Genomic DNA, 21,619 nt, shown 5'->3' with positions numbered 1-21,619 from the left:
GCTTTATTTAACATTGAGGGTGTGGGTCAGTGTCGGACGGCTGCACCAAAGGTGCCTGGGCTGGCCACCTTTCACCTGAGGTGTTAAACTAGTGTCATGTAGAAGATCCCACAAGAGTGAATAACACCTTAACATTAACTCCTATCAACTGCTCTTTGCTCATTGCTCTTTGTTTCATTTTGCTATATGCTTACCTATAAAGTAACTTGGTGTGTACTTCTGAAATAAACAAGTAGATGTTGATCCTCTCCTATATTAGGTTCTACTTGGTTTTGTTAGATAATGTTGTTTTTCTTGCCTTCAAGTCATGCAGGGATAAAGCATCCTCCTGGTGAGTTGATTCATTAATTGACTGCAAGTGAAGGATGGAACACCTTACCAGAGTCTGTACCAACGACTTACAAGTCAGGCACAGCAAAAGTTCACTGAGGTTTCACACTGCCTTGCCTATGTTGATGGAGGGCCACAGCTCCAGGACACTCCTCCTGTCCCGCACTAGCATACGTCTCTGTTCCCAAACCAGCCACCTAGTTGTCTACCTGAGAAATAAGCAGAATGCTGCAAATGGTCAGCTGTTATCTGTAGAATGAGTGAGTGAGAGAGAGAGAGAAATAAAGTTTATCCTACAGGTCAGTGACTCTTCAGAATTGGAGTTGAGGCTGCTCAGAGCTAGTTCTCTGGGCTGTCAGTGCGGAGACTGACTCAGCTCATTTCATACTGAATCCTGATGGTCAGCTGGCAGAAGGACTTTCAGGTTGTCGAGCCAGAATGAATTTCAACCCAGTCTCCAACCTTTTCAAAAGAACTTTCAAATTCTGACATTAATGCTGGACATTGCATTTGTGATTCACATTACAGATACATTGTTTAGATTTTGCTTGGTTTAACCAGTCTTAATTGAAATTCTAAATCAAATAGATGTCTGAATGATAGACTGGAATTGAAGGAAGTACCTAAAGGTCGACTCATTTGTAAATGGCTGGAGAAATCTCTGGAGTTGCATTGCAGTATATTTGTTTCCCAGTAGATGGCATTTTTTTCAAACTGTTTCAGGTGCTTTTTTTTGAGAGTGGGAATTATACAGGAGCAAACATCTATGTTGGGTCCTTTTTGTGAAAGAAGCTTGTCTTCATATCAGTCCTTACCACAGGGAATGGTCACTGACACCACAGCCTGTTAGCTAGAGGACCTGGGAATTGCTGGAAAGGTCAGCATATTTGGCTAATCCCAATTCCCCTTGAGGTGGTGGGTAATTTCACCTCCTATCAGCCCAGCTCCAGACCATTGGATTATTATGCATTGGTTAGTCAGTCTCTTTGCTCAGGTTAGTGCCCTATGCCTGATGTCTGTAATGATGTTCCCTCCATGAGGACAGATATGGGGATGTTCGCAGAAGATTGCTCATTCCTGTTGGCAACCCATCAGAAAATAATTTGTGGCAAGACCTGAATGACATCTAGGCTTAGGCTGATAAGTAGCAAGTAATATTCATACCATACGATTATCAGGCAATGAGCATCCCCAGCAAGAGAGAATCTGAACATTTCCCCTTGGCAATGTCAGATAGCCCACTATCAACATCAACTAGAAACAGAACTAAAACATTCATATAAATGGTGTGGCTACAAAAGCTGGGAAATTTACAGTGGATAACTCCTCTCTCCACTTCTTAAACATTCCAGCAGGATATTGATTAGGTGATGCCTGGGTGAATATGGCTGTCACAACACCAAAGAAGCTTTACACCTTTTATGACAAAGCAGCCTACCTAATCGGTGCCTACCTTAAACTTTCTATCCCTGCACTACCATCTACACGATGCACTGTAGTGGCTTGTTCAAGGTTCTTCAATAACACCATCCCAACGTGCAATCATCACCACTCAAGAAAAATAAGGGAAAGTGCATGGCAACAAGCTTCCATCCAAGTCTCTGACTATCCTGACTTCAAGTTACTTTGCCGTTCCTTTGCTGTCAAAATCCTAGAACTCCCTTCCTTCACAACGCGTTGCAAGTACATATTCCATAAAACTTGCAGTGTTTCAAGAAAGCAGTCCACTGCCACCACCTCAAGGGGAATTGGGATTAGCCAGATATGCTGACCTTTCCAGCAATTCCCAGGTCCTATGAATGAAGAATTAATACAATCACATTTATACTTGAAATTCAGTGAATTGGAGTTGGGTCGAGGAAACAGGGTGCATCCTGCATTCAGACTTTGCTTTAAAGTCAGACTTTCTATTTTTCCATATTTCCATCATAAATTTCTCTGTTCACTTTTATTGTTGAAGCTGCACATTTATTGATGCATATGTACATCCTGCCACCACTGGTAAGAGGGTGTTATTTCCACAGGACATATCTGTATATCTGGACAGTTCCTCTCTGCATTTCTGAGACTATTTCAAAAGTTAGCAAGTCCAAGTGTCATTGTGATCTGCTATCTTTGCCAGCAATTGAGTCCTCAAACCAGCAGTGACTATGTTGCTAGATTTCAGTATCTTGCATCCACATTGAATTTTTTTTTTTGGTTATTCATTCTTGTGGGTATCGCTTGCTGGCTGGCCAGCATTTAATACCCATCCTGCGTTGGCCTTGACAAGGTGGTAGTGAGCTACTGTCTTGGAGTCATAGAGATGTACAGCATGGAAAGAGACCCTTCGGTCCAACTCATCCATGCCGACCAGATATCCTAAATTAATCTACTCTCATTTGCCAGCATTTGGCTCATACCCCTCTCAACTCTTCCTATTCATGTGCTTATCGAGATGCCTTTTAAATGTTGTAATTGTACCAGCCTCCACCACTTCCTCTGGCAGCTCATTCCACACACACAGCATCCTCTGCAGGGAAAAAGTTGCCCCTTAGGTCCCTTTTAAAGCTTGTCCCTCTCATCCTAAATCTATGTCCTCTAGTTCTGGACTCTCCCACCCCACGGAAAAGACCTCATCTATTTACCTTATCCATGCCCCACATGATTTTATAAACCTCTATATGATCATTCCTCAGCCTCTGACCCTCCAGGGAAAACAGCCCCAGCCTATTCAGCCTCTCCTGTAAGCTCAAACCCTCCAACCCTGAAAATATCCTTGTAAATCTTTTCTGAACCCTTTCAAGTTTCATAACTTCCTTCCTATAGGAGGGAGACCAGAATTGCACGCAGTCTTCCAAACATGGCCTAACCAATGTCCTCTACAGCCGCAACATGACCATTCTTGAACCGTTGCAGTTCACCTGTTCAAGAAGGCAGCACACCACCACCTTCTCAAGGGCAATAAATGCTGGCCAGCCAGCAACACCTACATTCCACAAAAATAAAAAACTAATATATATTTGAAGAAACAAACAGACAATGGAGTGTGACACTATTTGGCAAACAAAACTAAGGCATGGTCCAATAACTGCATCAACCCCCATTTAACTTGGGCAGGAAAACCTTAGAGTGGCCTTTCCCCACTGCACCTTGGCAGCAGCTGTCCCAAGATTTAGTGCGTCCCTCAACATATAGAACTGGACCTTGGCATGTGCCAATCTGCAACACTTGGCTGAGGTCAACTTCTTGCTCTGGGCGTTACTTTCTGCTTTCACTCCCAGGGATCCTTTACTCCACTCTGTTCCACCAACTGAGTCTTAGCTCAGCCTTCTTTCACATATGTTAACAGTCTTGACATCTTACAATTTCACCTGGTTTGAGCACGGGGTACATGTGCCATACAACCACTGAAGGTGGGGTAACTATGTGATTTGATGGGCCTTCCATTCAACCCATCATAACTTCCCCCAGGGTGCATGACCCTTCATCTCTGTAACATTTTGACACAGTAGTCAATCATTCTTGTGTTTTCATTTTACTTCCTTTTCACAAATACTACTTTCATTGTTTTAAAGTCCGTTTCTCTATGGACTATGTCAGTGCCTTATCATTTAAACACCCTTTTTTGTACTCTTTCAAGCTACAGTAACCATTTTATCAAGTAGCTGTGCATGTCTAAGACCCATTGTTCAATGCATTTTTGTCAAGTATTAGCTCATATTTGTTACTTCAGATGTAACTATCTCTTTTGCACGGTTACATGTAGATCCCAAAATCATGCCATATATTTTTGACTTTCAGGCAATTTTTTTGGAAGATCACATGTAGGTGGAGAGTGTTTGTGTACCATCGTTGCCTGGTCCCAGTGTTCTACTTGGTGGCCAAATCATCTAATTCAGTTCCCTTTTGAAAAAACCCACCAGCAAGGCCACACACATTTCCAAGAGAAAACTACAGTTTGATATCATTGGGTGTAGCTAAATGGATTATATCCAATGTAAGTGACTCCCATTTCCATTTGATGCTGTGACACTTTTTCCCTGTCACTATTGTTTTAATTCAAAGTATGGCCCACATCAATTATCATTATAACTAGTGAAAACTTTACTATATAGAATAAACACAGGCATGTTTTTGCAATACCTTTAAAAGTGACAAATGAATATTAATGCTTGTGATTTCAAGCACTACAAATTTCACTTGTTTGGTCTTTATTACAAAAAGTACATACAATTTTCTAAAATGTAAGTGACCATCTTGTACTCAAATTTTCTTCGTTCAAAATTATTCTAAATTCAAAATTGACAACAGATTTGGATTTATTTTATGTACAGCCCCAGCTGTGGTGTTGAGCTAATTAATTTCTTCCTGAGAAATCTATCCCATTTTTTATTCTGATGCACATTAAAACCACTCGAACTGTTTGTTTCTATTGGCTCTTGGCTTTATATTAAAATGTAAAGGTTTAAATTTATTTGTCCTTCTAAAAATCAATTGACTTTCCCATCATGTGCTTGAATAGCAACCTCTATCAATCCCAATTTCAGGAATCATACATTTAGGCTTGGTGATGTTTAAACAGTGAACTTTCAAAATTGTAGTCTGTTCAAGGTTGTCCTATTTTTCAAAAACTTCCAGCTCTTATGGTGTGTTCTTGAAACCCGTTCAAAAAAACAAAACAAAAACCATTGTTTCTCTGGAAGAAACCCAATGGGTTAGTAATATCTAAACATATCTGTAATATTTGGAAGTCTAGAATTTTGTCCTTTCCAAAATCATATATTTCATCATACAGAAGATGTGTGAGAAGATTTAAAGCTGTCCGAGACGGAAAAAACTACAGATCCTGGAATGCAAGGTAGACCATCGGAATACTAAAAGAACACAGCAAGGCAGGCAACATTCTGAAGGGTTACACCCAAAATGTTGACTTCTCCACCTCCTGATGCTGCCTGGCCTGCTGTCGTCTTCCAGCTTCCTGCTTGTCTACATTTAAAACTGTCAGCAGAAAGAGTTAACCCAGCTCGTCCCGGAAGAGGAAGAGCCTAAGTCACCAGGTGATGGCATGTCGTACTTTCATGTATTTGATTTAAAAATACTGTCAAAGTCTTCTGATAATTTCAGGCAATATTTTAAATATCTATGGTCTTAAAGAAAAGCTTCCCTAGTTCTTTCTTTGAAAACCACTTTCAAGTTAATGAGTAAATAGACAAAACATTCCTCATTGCCAATTCAGAGTTCAAATTCGATGCTTTCCAAAAAGGTTTATCTATGTTTTTGAGAGCAGGCTAAAGCATTTTCTTCACAACTCTTCTCTTTAAAGACTTCCCAGTGAAATAAGATTTGGAAGTCTTGAGCCTCTGATGCTTTTGGGGTAACTTTGTTTTACTACTGATTTCTGTCGAATGTAAGGAGTGCTGATCTTGTAACTGCCTTGGGAACTCTGTCTGAATAAAATCCAATTTTCACAGAGAGCTTCTTTAACTTTGGAGTTGAAAGAGACTTGCTGATCTTATCTCTAATTGTGCAAAAGGGTCCAACCTCTTTGTACAGTCCTTCTGGCTCGTGGATGCCATTACACACTGGCTTTGTTTCACTACACAGGGATGGAACAGTTGGGGAAGTGCTGTCAGCTACATTCTCAAGGTTATGCACCTTCTGTTACAAGTCTCAGATGATTTCTGCCTGGCGTGTTTTGTTTTTTGCCATCAGATAAATCTGTTCAAAGAGAATTGCCTTCTCAAAATTCTAGTTTTCCCCACTTTTAGAGCACCAATTCATGCTCACAAACAATTAAGGTGAGCAAATCTTATTACCCAGTATTAAAGATTCACTCATATATTACAACAATTACAAATATTACAGACCTTAGAAGACCAGAAAATGAAATTCTAAAGGCAGTAATTCAATCACAAAGATTTTGATATTTGCTGTTTATCCAGGACTTTCTCTTCAAACTAAATACAACACTGGCAGTATAGCATTTAAAGGAAAGAGGAAATAACTTTAACTTAATTTCCTTTCTTCATTTGGTTTTATATGTCTTCAGTCAATTGCAAGAGGTAAATTTTCACCAAGCCCTAAAGAAAGTAATTCCAAAATAAACATTTCCTAGCAGGTTCTTTATACAACTACTGATTATTCCTTAATGGGACATTTAACTCCGACATCCATGTTCCAACTGCAGTCTACACTCTACACTCTCAAAAATATAAAATTTGAGTTAATACAAAGGTATTTGGACGCATTTTGTTTTCTGCGCAATGGAATGTCTGGAAAAAGATAGAAAGTACTATGAAATGGTGATATCAGCATGTAATGTTAGATTCAGAATAATATTAATAGTGGGAACTTTACTCCACTTGTTGGACTTTCCAAAAAATATAAAAGCCTTGCCAGATCTTGAGCACCGGGGGGGAAGAACACAGCTGACACAAGACAACATTTTGGCAGCCAATGAATAAAAGCATGTATGAACTAGATCACAAAAGGTTAACAGCTCACTGTGTGCACTCAAAGCATTCACATCTAGAGAAAGAGGATTTATTGCCTTGGTCAAACACAAATGCTGGGTCTCTCTCTCTCTCTCTCTCTCTCTCTCTCTCTCTGTGTGTGTGTGTCTCTCTCTCTCTCTCTCTGTGTGTGTGTCTCTCTCTCTCTCTCTCTCTCTCTCTCTCTCTAATATGCTTTGACAGCCGATGGACTTGATCCCAGGCCTCCTGACTTAAGTAGGGACACTACCACTGTTACAAGAGTCTCTCAGTTTTAACTTTATGTGAGATGTGCAAATAGTTTCACATCCAATGAACCAGCAGAAATCGAACAAAAAAAGATTTATTATCCTTAATTCAACAACCATGACACCAGTCCAGCTTTTCAGTCAAGTCCTGCCAGTAGAAGCAATTCTGAGATCCATCTCTGAGGACTTGCAGCTGCATGCATAGCTAATTTCATTTGTCCAAACTATACTGACTATATCTCATAGCTTCACACAACTAATTTGCTATGTACAGTGTGTATCCTCATTCTCCATCTCTCTCTCGCTCTCGCTCGCTTGCTCTTTCTCTCTCTCTCGATTCCCTCCACCCCTGTTTGTTGCTTTTAATGCTGGACTGCATGCTATACTGCTCTGCCTCTCCTCAGTTTTATCTACTCATAGTCAATGTACTGCTCTCCTCCTTTAATTTTCGCTTCTCCCAAAACAACATACAGAAGCCAGTCAGCGGAATCCACCTCATTGGGGTGAAACTTCCTTCAGTCAATCCTGTTTGGCATGGAGTAGCCCCTTGAGATTTTGCTCCAAATCCTCTACCTCCCACCAATCCCCTCCAATAAACTTCACGGGCCTTAACCCCAGCCAACCAGTTCACTTGCACATCGTACCCATCGTTAGAGGACCATTCTGAGATGCAGAATGTTTCCTCAGCTGTGGAATCCATCTTGTTGAATATTTTTAAAAGTCTCATTAAAATAAATGCAAGAAAATACATGTGCTTCAACACATAGCAAATTTATTAGCTTAATCTGTTTAACACATGCACGAACTAATGAGCAAATCTATTAGCTTAATCTCTCTAATAGAAATACAAACTAATGAGTCACACAGTCTTTCAGCCATTGGGGACTTGGTGACAATGGCACATGGAGCTCTACCTCAAATTCCATGACACTGGTCTCATGAACCCCGGGCTGATATGGAAAGTCCCCCAATATTAATACTTTTCCGAATCTGACATTACGTGCTGATATCACCATTTCATCGTACTTTGTCTTTTTTCAGACATTCCATTGTGCAGACAACAAAATGCCTCCAAATAGCTTTGTATTAACTGCATAAAAGAATGTTCCCAGCTCTCCTCTGGAACCCTTCCTCCACTCCTCTCTCCCATTTCTCTCTCCTCCTAGCCAAAACAGGCTGTTATTGTAGTAGGCTAGTAATGTTCCATATGTCTCTAATTGCTGAATGTCATGTCCAATGAACCTTTAACTACTCACCCTTAAACAACCTGGTTTGGCGATACTTTTTAAGCCCTGCACTACAGTGACAGAAAAAAATCATTTCTGGTCATTTGATCAGAAAATGAGGATTAATGTTATTTTTCTGCTTCCTTTAAACAGGTGTTGGATGAGGCAGATCGCATGCTGGATATGGGATTTGAACCTCAGATTATGAAGATCCTTTTGGACATACGACCTGATAGACAGACCATTATGACCAGGTAGAAAAGGGCTGACTGATGTATTCCTCACCTCGAATAATCGGCTTTAAATTTTTTTTTTTGCACGAATCTTTATTCAATTTCCACCACCAGGAAGATAGGAAAACACCCGAGTGGCCAGTGACAAGCAGTGCCCTTCACATCAAAGGGCAATGCATCTCCTGTTTATATTATTTTAATTTCCTCCACACTACCGCCTAACTGCGCTAGTGCTTATTTTTTTCCCCAGCACCCATAGTGTGTGTGTGCAGGTATGAGACACAGTGAGAGACACAAAGTGTGCAAATCTTTATTCAATATCCACCACCAGGAAAAATAGGAAAACACCCGAGTGGCCGGTGACAAGCAGTGCCCTTCACATCAAGCACTCCTGTTTATTTTCTATTATTTTTTTTTCCCAAAGAGACTCCTGTTTTTTGTTTTGTTTTACCCCCACACTACCGCCTAACTGCGGTAGTGCTTATTATTTTTATTCCCAGCACCCATGGTGTGTGTGTGCAGGTGTGAGGCACAGTGAGAGACAAGGTGTACAAATCTTTATTCAATTTCCACCACCAGGAAAAGTAGGAAAACACCCGAGTGGCCTGTGACAAGCAGTGCCCTTCACATCAAAGGGCAATGCTGTGTGAACAAACAGTGAAGGGGAGGGCAGGGACTAAATCAAAATAGAGTTGGAGGGGGAAATGATGCACTCCACTCCCTGCGGCAAGTAATCTGCTTTATTTTTTTTATGTCTTTTTCTTTGCTTATTTTTCCCACCTTTTGGTTTTTTTTTGTGCACTCCTGTTTATTTCTTTTTCCTTTATTCACCCCCACACTACCGCCTAACTGCGGTAGTGCTTATTTTCCCCAGTACCCATGGTGTGTGTGTGCAGGTGTGAGACACAGTGAGAGACACACAGTGCAGTAATCTGCTTTAAATAAAACAACAAAGCAAGTTCATTGGTCAAGAACTAATCACTGGCAGACATTGTACAATTGGCTCAATATTCCAGTCAGGATTAGGGGCGGGGGTTAATGATTGTCAGCACTGAGCCTGCAACCAACTGAAGCAGAATGAGGATTCTCTGTGCTCTCGGAGTTCATTCCATATGCAGAGAGTTTGGCAGGTGGTTAGCTATGTTTGGTACTGTACTCCGGCACTGAGCATCATAGGTGGAATGACCCAGTGTCAAATCAACATCTTTTCAGGAAAACTGTAAAGCAGATTGGGGTGAAGAAAGATCTTAAGAGAACAGTTTCATGCTTACAGAAATGGTCCCACATCGTGTTGGAATCAGCCTTGGAGCACTTTGCAAAGAGTAAAGTTGAATGCTCAGCAATAGACACCAGTACATGTTGTTAATTCTTTGTTCTCTCTCTCTCTCTCTCTTTTTCTCTCTCTCTCTCTCTCTCTCTCTCTCTCTCTCTGCAGTGCAACATGGCCTGATGGGGTTCGGAGATTAGCAAAATCGTATCTGAAGAATCCAATGATGGTTTATGTAGGAACACTGGATTTAGCAGTGAGTAAAGGCAGAGCATTGGGTTTCATTTGCAAGCTTTTGAACATGTTCAGAAAGTAACTATAATGTATTTTGTGCAGCAGGTTATTATAAAAGCATGTCACACTTCGAAATTGAGGATTTTGACTGTTTGGTTTGTTAAAGTAGCTTAGGGTGTGCAGGAACCTGCAAGACTGAGTTTTACTCAAAGGTCCACTTAACATATCTGAATGCAGCTAAAATTTTCAGAAGGTTAAAGATGATTTAAAGATCTGGTCTGGTTGGTGATTTTAAAGCTAGCAGTGATTAACTGTGGTGGCACAGTGACACAATGGTTAGCACTGCTGCCTCACAGCACCAGAGCCCTGGGTTCGATTCCAGCCTCAGGCAACTGTCCGTGTGCAGTTTGCGCATTCTCCCCGTGTCTGCGTGGGTTTCCTCTGGATGCTCTGGCTTCCTCCCACAGTCCAAAGATGCACAGGTTAGGTGGATTGGCCATATTAAATTGTCCATAGTGTTCAGGGATGTGTAGGTCAGGAGTAACTGTAGAGTAATAGGATGGGCCTGGGTGGGTTACTCTTTGGAGGGTCGGGTGGACTTGTTGGGCCAAACGGGCTGTTTCCACACTGAAGGGATTCCATGAACTTACAATCAGTGGAAAAACTATCATGTGGAGTCAAGACAGACAGGCCTTTCGACAAAATTGCTGCAACTATTTCAATCGTACATTGACACATTATTTTGGAACAGCACAAGGTGACTAGAAAACAGGACTGAGGGATTTTAAATTACCCTAGTATGTGGGCAAGTTGGACAAATTGGGATTGCAGTCCCTTGACTTAAGAAGATTCTGGGTTATCTGAAGTAATTCAACAAGTTAGAGAGAAGATATTTTCCTCTGGTAGTAAGGAGTCTTGGATAAGTGGCACAAACTTAAAATTACAGCTAGGCCGCTGAGAGATGGTATCACAAGCATTTCTTCATGCAGAGTATTGGAATTCGGAAACTCTCTTCCTCCAGAAAGCAGTTGGTGATGATGGTCAGTTGGAATTTTCCAGGCTAAGGATCAATAGATTTTTGTTCAGGATCAAAAGATATGGAGCAGAGGCAGGTAAATGGATCTGAGTTGCAGATCAGTCATGTTCTAATTAAATGATGAAGTTGAAAGGTCTTCTCTGTAGTTTGAATGCTCATGTTTTAAGGAATGTGAATTTGTGTAAATTCAACAATCTTGGGGGAAGATATGGCAAAAGGAAATGGTATGGAATGTAGTGTCAGTGCAACTTGTACTTCCTTAATGTTGTGAGTATATAGTTTTGCTAAATCTTCCCAGTGATGCTAAATACATAACATATTAATGCCATAATTAAATTGCCACACTGAATGTGTTTCTATGACACAGTAGAAGAGTGCTTGTTAGAAGCAAATTCATGATGTTTTTCTCAGGCAGTGGAAACGGTGGAACAACATGTACTAGTTATCCCTGAAGAAGAGAAAAGAAGCTACACACTTCACTTCATTGAGTCCATGAACCCTGAAGACAAAGTCATCATCTTTGTGGGAAGAAAGCTCACGTATGTTGGGTACTAACTATGTTCATGGAGGTGTACTTAGCTCAATTCTCGTCATTTATTTTTACTGACAGTCTGAAAGGTTTCAAAAGCTCAGAGATTCTGGCAGTGAACTTGTTGATGCAAAGTTGAGTGATGTTAGGCCCATGGCAATTAAGTTGCTGTGGGTGAGGCTACCCTGGTATATTTAATCAGAGTAGTTCATTGCTCTTTAAGGATATAGTGCCTGAAGCAATAGTCTAGCTCAGGATCTGGGGCAATTAAGAGGTCAGATTAGAGAAAGAAAGCAAGATTTGTATTTGTTTGGCAGCTTTACGACTTCAGGATGTCCCAAATCTTTCACTGCCAAGTTTTATGTTTATCCTGGGACAATAATATTGCTGGCTGATCGTCTGGTATTTATTGTTCATTCCTAGTTGCCCTTGAGAAGATGTTGGTGAGCTGCTTTCTTGAACCACTGCAGTCCGTGTGCTGTAGGTTGACTCACAATGCCGTTAGGGAGGGAATTCCAGGCTTTTAAGTGAGTGACAGGGAAGAAGCAGCAATGTGTTTTGAAGTCAGGGTGATGACTGTTTTGGATGCCTTTCAGGGATGCCATATATCTGTTGCCCTTCTAGCTGAAATGGTCATGGGTTTAGAAGGTGCTGTCTAAGAAGTTATCATTAATTTCTGCAATGCATCTTGTAGGTAGTACACACTGCTGCTACTGAGCATTGGTGGTGGAGGGAGTGGATGTTTGTAGAATTAAATACTTTTGTAGTTTGCTCTGTTGTGCTGGAAGAAATATGGTAGCTAATTTACACACACAGTCCCATGCCAACAATGTGCTGATGACCAAATAATCTGCTGATCATTTTGGCTGAAGAATAAGTATTGGCCAGGACAACTAGAGTTCATCGCATTACAATGGGGGCTGCGTGAGGTGTATGAGTTTCCACATGCAGGTTAATTGCATATTTTCTCCCCTAGTTGATTCCTGACTTATTTCCTTTTATTTTAAAACACTTTGTTGACTAAGTGCCAGCAGCTTAACAGAGTCCCAGACTTCATGTAGTGTAGTTACAGCTGGGAACAATGATGGCAACAAATGCAATCTCAATTTAATTCCCAGTTACCCCAAAACAAATCTCAAGGTTATTTTTAAAAATCAAGTATTTGGCTGAATAGTAACTTTCAAAAGGGAATTGGATTGAGTACTTTAAAACCCAATTGTGTCGGGCTATGGAGAAAGAATAGAGGGGTGGACAAGTTGAACAGTTCGATCAAAGAGACATCAGAGGAAAAATGGTTGAATTGATGGACATCTTCTGTGCTGTAAGATTCTATATAAGTTAAAATATTTCTGGGTCATTTGATTTGACTGTATAAGAAGACCAGTGATAACTCTAAAGAGAATTCTTGCAAATGTAAACACTAATTGATCTTTATTGGATAATGGTTTATTGCAAATCACTAGCTGGACTTCTGTAGAGAAGTGCTTCTAGCACAGTGGAAGAATGTTCCGTTTATTGCTTCGCATCAAGTCTACAACAAAGAAACCAGGCCCATGTCCAACCACACTTCACCAGTCTGAAGAGCAAGATTCTTCCCACCCTTCCTCATTGAATGCAATCAGGATAAAGGTTTCCGTGTCTAATTTGCTTTTCACTGTCTAATTACACCAAAGTTGATAAAGTCTCACATAAAGTCTGTTGTTATTTACTCTGTATGCTTGAATTCTGACTTGTTTCTGGACTTGTAGTGGCATTGTGTAGGGTGGTTTTAGTTTAATGTTTTGTATGTATGTAAATTAGCTCGTTGAGCTTGAAGGTTTGTTTTCAGATATTTTGTCACCATACTGGATAACATCATCAGTGAGAGTCTCTGGTGAAGTGCTGGTGGTATGTCCAGCCTCTCTCTTTATAGGTCTTGGTTTCTTACAGTGGGTGATGTCATATCTTTTTTTTCAAGGGAAGGTAGATAGATCTAAATCGATATGTTTATTGATGGAGTTCTAGTTAGAATGCCATGTCTCTAAGAATTCTTGTCCGTGCTTTTGTTTCTCCTGTCCTAGGATGTGTGTGTTGTCCCAAAGTCGTGTCCTCCTTTCTCTGTATGTATAAAAACTAGTGATAGTGGGTCGTGTCTTTTCGTGGGCAGTTGGTGTTCATGTATCCTGGTGGCGCGTTTCCTGCGAGTTGTCCGATATAGTGTTTTTTTACAGTTCTTGCATGGTATCTTGTAAGTGACGTTAGTTTTGCTGGTGGCATCTCTTAGATCCTTTAGGTTCATTAATTGCTGTTTAAGTGTGTTGGTAGATTTGTGGACTAGTATGATGCCAAGGGATCTGAGTAGTCTGGAAGTAGTTTGTTGTAAGGTAATGTGGGTATAGCCTTTGGTTGTGTTGTGTCTACTTGTTTGGGTTTGTTTCTGAGGAATCGGTGGATTGTGTTTATTAGGTGCCCGTTTTCTTGAAAGCATTGGATAGATATTTTTCTTCTGCTTTTTGTAGTTCTTGAGTGCTGCAGTGTAATGTAGCTCATTGAATAATGTCTTGATGCAGCTGCATTTGTGGATGTTGGGGTGATTGCTTCTGAAGTGAAGTATTTGTGTTGTGATAGTTGTTTTTCTGTAGATGCTGGTTTGAAGCTTTCTGTTAACTGCACGTTCAACTGTCACGTCGAGGAATGGGAGTTTATTGTCATTCTCCTCCTCTTTTGTGAATTCTATGCCTGTCAGGATATTGTTGATGATGTTATTTGTTTCCTCTAATTTATTCCATTTTGTGACGACAAAGGTGTCATCTACATAGTGGACCCAAAGTTTGGGTTTGATAGATGGGAGGTCAGCTTGTTCAAGTCTCTGCATTACTGCTTCTGCTCAGAGTCCTGATATTGGTGATCCAATAAACACAATCCACCAATTCCTCAGAAACAAATCTAAACAAGCAGACACAACGCAACCAAAAGCTATAGCCACATTGCCTTACATCAAACACATATCAGAAATGACTTCTAGACTACTCAGACCCCTTGGCATGGTAGCCCACAAACTTACTAACACACTAAAACAGCAACTAATGAACCGAAAGGATCCAATAGACACCACCAACGAGACTAACATCATTTACAAGATACCATGCAAGAACTGTAAAAAAAAAACACTATATCGGACAACTAGCAGGAAATGTGCCACCAGGATATATGAACACCAACTGGCCACCAAAAGACACGACCCACTATCACTAGTTTCTATACATACAGACAAATAAGGACACCACTTTGACTGGGACAACACACACATCCTAGGACAGGCAAAACAAAGACATGGACGAGAATTCTTAGAGGCATCGCATTCTAACCAGAACTCCATCAATAAACTCATCGATTTAAATTCTGTCTACCTTCCCTTGGAAAAAATGAACCAGAAATGACATCACCCACCTTAAGAAACCAAGGCCTGTAAATAGAGAGGCTGAACGTAGTACCAGTGCTTCACCAGAGGCTCTCATTGATGATGTTACCTATAATGATGACGAAACATCTGAAAACAAACCTTCCAGCTTAGCGAGCTAACTTTTACATACTTATCATCAATCTGAGCTACAAATCTTCTCAAAAATTGCTAGTGTTTAGTATAATTATAGAATGAAAATTTATTTTTAGTCTTTGGGCAAGTGTTGATGCAAGCCAGCCATTCATGGCATTGTGTGAAATGATGCAGGGGATGGAAAGGGAAATGCTCTTCAGCCTATCAACTTGTTCTTTCCAAAGTTAAATTAAATCTTTACAATTGGAAAGAACAGTATAATGTCAACCCTTTTCTGGTCTGCATGCTGTACTTTTACACTGTCATTCTCAGACATAGGATCACCTTCCACATGAATGCTGTACCACACTCAACCCAACCATACTCTGTGCTCTGCAGTTTTTAATGAACTGTTATTTCCTTTAGCTAAACATAGGAAGAGCAATGACATTATCATCAGTCCTGATGCATCCTCCATTCTCTCTTCACTTGTTCCATTCTTACCTCAAATTAAACCTGATTATTAGCAATATTGGTGTCCTAGTAGATGACAAATTGACTTCAAACCCACATCTCTCCAGCGATATTTCCATCTCCACCCCTACCTCGCCTATCTATCACTGAAACCTTCATCCATATGTTTGTCATTTTGACTAATTCAGTACTCTGACAGTCACCTATACTGAACTGTACTTAATGAACTTGCACTTGTCCTAAACTCTATGGTCAGTACCCTAACTCACACCAAGTCCACCTGATAATCACTGTTTATACACTTGCTGTATGGCAATGTCGTTCGTTTAATACTCACATCCTACAAACCTTTCCAGGTGATATACCCTGATGATCTGTTCCTTGTCACTTCCATCTGTAACATTCCACTCAAAACATCCAAAGTAAAACCTTTATTTCTTTAATTCTTTTTTAATGCATCCCAATTCCTCTAACCAGTCATTGGCTACATTGCCTTTGGCTGACCAGGATCTAAACTCTGGAATTGTCTACCTAAATCTCTTTGCCCTTCCATATCTCTGTGTTAAGAAACTCCTTAAAATCTAGCTCTGCAACCAAGCTATTTGTCCTTCTGTTTTCTCAAGCCTGAGCTCTTTTTTTCATTCCATTTTGATGAAGTGTTTTCAGATTCCCTTCTATGATTGTCATAGTATGAATGTCAGTGTTCTAAAAAAAAATTTATAATGCTGTTCAGTGTGGAGGAAAATACTGAAGAAAATTGTCCAAAGATGTTTCATTTCTGCTGAATCGAAATCCAACCACTCAAGTGACTCAACTTGTAATATTACGTCAATCAAGTTTATTGTGAGCTTGCCTCCAACAAAACGTTTCTCAGAATCTGGAAGAGGATTGGCCAGACGGTTGGAAACTGAAACAGTGAAGGCCGCTTTGTGGTTTTGTAAGAATGTCTCACTGAATTGGAGTCTTAATTAACCTTTTAGTTTCTGATTTTTATTTGCAATATTACATGACTCAGCAATATGCTCTAATCTTCCACAAACTCTGCCGGAAAAGCATTTTTTGGTAAACTCTGATTGCCTATCTAAATTGTGGCTTGGAGAATACCATGGTGGCATGGTATTTGCATGACTCAGCAAATCTCTGCAGCAAGTACTTGTCAATATATGATGGTCCCCCACATTTCCCTTGTTGGTCAGGGGAACTGTTTGGACAGAAAGTTTCTTTATTTTATTCAAAGGTTTTGGAAGGTGACTAATTGAATATTGTTTGTACCCATGTAGAGCTGATGATTTGTCAAGTGATTTCAGTCTGCAAGGGATCCCAGTGCAGTCTCTTCATGGTGACCGAGAGCAATACGATCGAGAGCAGGCCCTGGAAGATTTTAAGGAAGGTACTGCAAAGGGGGATATCTGTAACCAGTTTCTGGAGTAGTTCTTTATGAATTTTTAAAAATATGTGGATCATTTAAAAGTTTGACCATTATGAGCTCTTCAACTGCTTGGCAACTTTTAGCTATTTCTCACTGTCCCTTGTACATAGTTTCAGCGCAGAATCTCTTCCGCAGTCATCATGGAAACCAGGCATCTATGGTTGAGTGGGAGGAACATTTAAGATGATGGAGCATTGGCATCTGTCTAGAAGTTAAATCACCTGACTTTCAATCACTAACTACCCCAGGCAGTAAAATAACCTTTTTATTTCACCTTAATGTTTTCATGAGTAATTTTTTTTTCAAAACCATTCAAAGAAAATTATGCATTTTAGTGACCTAATTACTCTCCAGGGTAGTAAGTATCACAAAACAAGCTGTTTTTATTTGGACAAAATGCACATTTGCAGTTGTGGCCCACTAGAAACTTCAGGACAACAGTTGATAATGCAATTTAACACACAGTTTAAGAGACACTACAATCAGAAAGAGTTTGATGAGAATTCCAGAAGATAGCAAAATATCAAATTGGAAGGGGCTGCTGGAATATTAAAGCATGGAAGCATATTTACAATAGGGGAGTGTTTTTTTAATCTGTTTGTGGGATGTGACCCTTGTTAACTAGACCAGCATGTATTATCCATCCCTAAAGCCTGAGAGAAACTGGTGCTAAGCTGCCTTTTTGAACTGCTGCAGCCATTGGGGTATAGATACACCCATAGTGCTGCAGGGAGGGCTTTCTAGGATTTGAGAGAGAATAGACTGGATGTTGTGTAACTTAGAGAAGAACTTGCAGCTATTTTGGATATTTCCCACTTACCAGCTGAAGCATGAATTTTGTGCAAGTCTTGCTGCATTTGGGCATGGAACCCTTTCAGTATCTGACAAATTGTAAGTGGTGTTGAACATCTGTGCATTCATCAGGAAACCATAGATCCAGAGAACCCCGACAGTGTGGAAACAGACCATTTGATCCAACAAGTCCACTCCGATCCTCTGAAGAGTAATCCACCCAGACCCATTCCCCAACTCTATTACTCTACATTTACCCCTGACTAGTGCATCTAACCCACACATCCCTGAACTCTATGGGCAGTCTAGCATGGCCAATTCACCTAACTTGCACATCTTTAGATTGTGGGAGGAAACCGGAGCACCCAGAGGAAACCTACACGGACACAGGAAGAATGTGCAGACTCCACACAGACAGTGGGTCGAGGCTTGAATCGAATCCAGGTCCCTGGTGCTATGAGGCAGCAGTGCCAACCACTGGGCCAACATATCGTCCAAAGGATGGAGGTCATTCATTGCTGGATGGTATCAAACCAACAACCTTCTGATTAACAGCTGAAGTGCGACCCTATTGTTCCATAGAGACTGGCACATTTCCACTTTTGACCTTGTGGCGGAGAGAAGGGAATTGATGAAGCAGCTAAAGATGTTTGAGCCTAGGATAGTCCCCTGAGGAACTCTAGTAGTACTGTATTGGGACTGATAATTAGCTTCCAACATTTACAATCATTTTCCTTGGACTAGATATGATTACAACAAATGAAGAGTTTTCCCCTGCTCACAGTTGCCTTTAGATTTACCAGGGCTTCATGATCAGTCAAATGTGGCCTTGATGTCAAGGTTGGTCACTCTCATCTCACCTCACCTACCTTCTGGTGTTCATGTTTAGACCATGGCTGTAATGAGGTCAGGGGTCAAGTGGGCCCTGGTCGATCCAAAATAGAGTGTAAGTAATCAGGTGATTTCTTTGCAAGGGATGTTTGATAGCACTATCAACAATTCCTCCATTTCTTTGATAGTCAAGATTAATCTGATGAGGCTTTAGTTGGTCAATTTTGGCTTGTCCTGCTTTTTCTTTACAGATCATACATAGTCAGTTTTCAGATTGTTGAGTAGATGTCAGTGTTGCTACTGTGTGTAGGAACCAGTTGTTCCAATGGGGCACAACTAATTCTGAAGCATAAGTTTTCAGTGCTATTATCAGAATGTTGTCAAGGCCCATAACCTTCGCAGTATACGGTGCCTTCAGCTGGCTCTTGATATCAAGTGGAGTCAATTAAACAGGTTTAAGATGAGCATCTGTGATGCTGGAGATTTCGGAAGGAGGCCGAGGATAGATCATCTATTCAGCACTGCTTGCTAAAGATTATTGTAAAGTGTTATAGCTTGAATTTTGCGTTGATGAGCTGGGCACCCACATCTTTGAGAATAGTGATGTCTGTGCAGCCTCTAGCTCCTGTTAGTTTGTTTAAATGTCTACTCCCATAAACATCTAGAAGTGACTGAGCTTTTTATAAAAAATTATTTCTTGGAATATAGGTGCATGATATTTATTACCTATTCTTAATTGCCCACAGTGCAGTTAAAGGTCAGCCCCATTGCTATGAGTCTACAGTCACATGTAGGTGACACCTGGGATGGATGGCACATTAAAACCCATCCTTTAGGGAAGGTAATGCCAGTCAACATGTTCACTATTAGATTAGTTTTTTATTCTACTATTTTGTTGAATTCAAATTTCACTGTCTGTCATGGGAGTCGAACCACTGTACCCAGAATATTAACTTGGAGTTCTGGTTTATTAATCCAATGATATTGCTGCTTTCCAACTGTCTCCCAGTGCCACCACCTCCCCTCCACACAGCTTCGATCTGATCGATTGGTTGTGGAATCCTTCCATCTATCACTTGCTCCTACCACTGCTTAACATGCAAACAGCCTGTGGAGTAGTTTCACCAGGTTGACACCTCACATTTAGGTATACCCGCTGCTGTTGCTAGCTTTCCCTTCACACTCTTCATTGAACTTGAACCCCAGGGTGAAAATGTAGTGAATGTTTTTGTCTGTGGTTCATGACTACAAGAGATAGAAGCAGGAGTTGTGTATGCAGCCCACAATGTTTAGCTTTTGTGTAATCCTCTTCATAATTTAACTTTTGGCAACCAGGTGTTTTTTTGGCAAATCAATGTAGAACCATGCCGGAAGCCAAGATAGGCCTGTCATCCTGTGACATCTATTCTTAGCTATCCACATGTACCCAGAGAACCCCTGAAATGTCTTCCCCCTCGAGCATGGTTGCCTCTACTGCAGGCACTCCTCTTTCTCATCTCCATGCTACCCCTCAGCAACGTCATCTGTAAACATGAGATTCCATGTATGTATTGAGAACACTCAGCTCTATCCCATCCTTGATTTCTCCACTGCCTCTAAGTCACCAAACTGTCTTTCCGATATCCAATGTTATCAATGCCAGGAATGCCATAACTACTGTCTTTGGTCCTCACCATAAGCTCCCTGCTCCAGGTGACTGTTCCTTTCCTTTGCCTGTTGAAGCTGAACCAACCTTTTTTCCACTATGCTTACTCACCCCATGCCCCTGCTGAACATGATCCATCACCACCACTGTGTTACTCTTCTTGTATCAAAACGCTACTCTTTTAGTCCAGATTATGAGTTAGTTAGTGAGTAATCATCCTTGGTTCTCCAGCAATCATCCTACCACATGATAGACTCAACAAAAAGGATTGAGTATTGACAATTGGTGTGAAATAAAAGTACCAAGAATTACAGACAAGGAATAGGGAGCTCAGCATACAATTGCTGAGCTGAGCAATCCATTGTGCTTTGTGGCTTGGGGATTCAGCAATCTGGAAGAATCCCAGTGTTCTGTCCTTCTCATCAATTCCATGAGAAAGATGATGAATTGCTGAAATCTCCTAAACAGTGTTGCCAGATTGAAATGTGGACCGTGAACTGGTTAATGTCCATGCCAGCAGTGTCTTTTTTTTTATTGATAGTGTCATTGGCTGGACAAGCATTTATCGCCCATCCTTAATTGCCCAGAGGGCAGTTAAGAGTCAACCATATTGCTGTGGGTCTGGAGTCACACGTAGGCCAAATCAGATAAGGATGACGGATTTCCTTCCCTAAAGAGCATTAGTGATGGCTTTTCCCTAACTATCAGGTAATTCATGGTTGTCATTAAATTCTTATTTCCAGATAATTATTGAATTCAAGTTCCATCATTTGCCATGGCGGGATTCAAACCTAGGATCCCGAAACATTACCTTGGATCTCTGGATTAATTGTCTAGTAATAATACCAGTATGCCATTGTCTACCCCTGTAGAATGCATTGAGGCTATGTTAGCAACATGAGAAATTGGAGCAGAGATTCAGCCCCTCAACCTCACCCTGCTGTTCAATAAAAGCATGGCTGATTGGCTCAGGCCTTGACTCCTCTTTCATGCCAGTTCCTCATTGCACTCAACTCTGCCATTTTTCAAAATCTATCTAGCTCCTCTTTAAATACTTTCAGTGATCTAGCCTTCAAGACCCTTTGTGTAGTGATTTGTAAACATTCAGTATCCTCTGAGGGGGGAAAAAAAATCAATTACATCTTTAAATCAGCTTTAAGTGACCCCTCCTTGAGCAATATGTCCCTTGGATCAAGACTCCCCCACTCATGGAAATGTGTTCACAACATCTACCCTGTGATTCTTCTAAATAGAGCCGTAGAGCTGTACAGACTCTTTGGTCAGCATGGACAAGTTGGACCAATATCCTAAATTAATCTAGTCTCATTTTCCAGCATTTGGCCCATATTCCTCTCAGC

The 21,619-nt window shown here is 40.7% G+C and overlaps 1 protein-coding gene across 1 annotated transcript in view; it reads left to right on the top strand.

Annotated features, from left to right (window-relative positions):
• The window catches only part of ddx43 (DEAD (Asp-Glu-Ala-Asp) box polypeptide 43), a 77,093-nt gene that overhangs the window by 37,132 nt on the left and 18,342 nt on the right, over positions 1–21,619 (top strand). The window contains exons 10-13 of the mRNA XM_060854977.1: positions 8,431–8,531; positions 9,946–10,033; positions 11,459–11,586; positions 16,845–16,954. Coding sequence (XP_060710960.1) covers positions 8,431–8,531; positions 9,946–10,033; positions 11,459–11,586; positions 16,845–16,954 — 427 coding nt within the window. The remainder of the gene's footprint in view (positions 1–8,430; positions 8,532–9,945; positions 10,034–11,458; positions 11,587–16,844; positions 16,955–21,619) is intronic.

The sequence above is a fragment of the Hemiscyllium ocellatum genome, chromosome 3 (assembly GCF_020745735.1).
Source record: "Hemiscyllium ocellatum isolate sHemOce1 chromosome 3, sHemOce1.pat.X.cur, whole genome shotgun sequence".
NCBI lineage: Eukaryota > Metazoa > Chordata > Chondrichthyes > Orectolobiformes > Hemiscylliidae > Hemiscyllium > Hemiscyllium ocellatum.
Note: the sequence above shows the minus strand (reverse complement) of the source record. Positions and strands in the feature narration are given on the sequence as shown.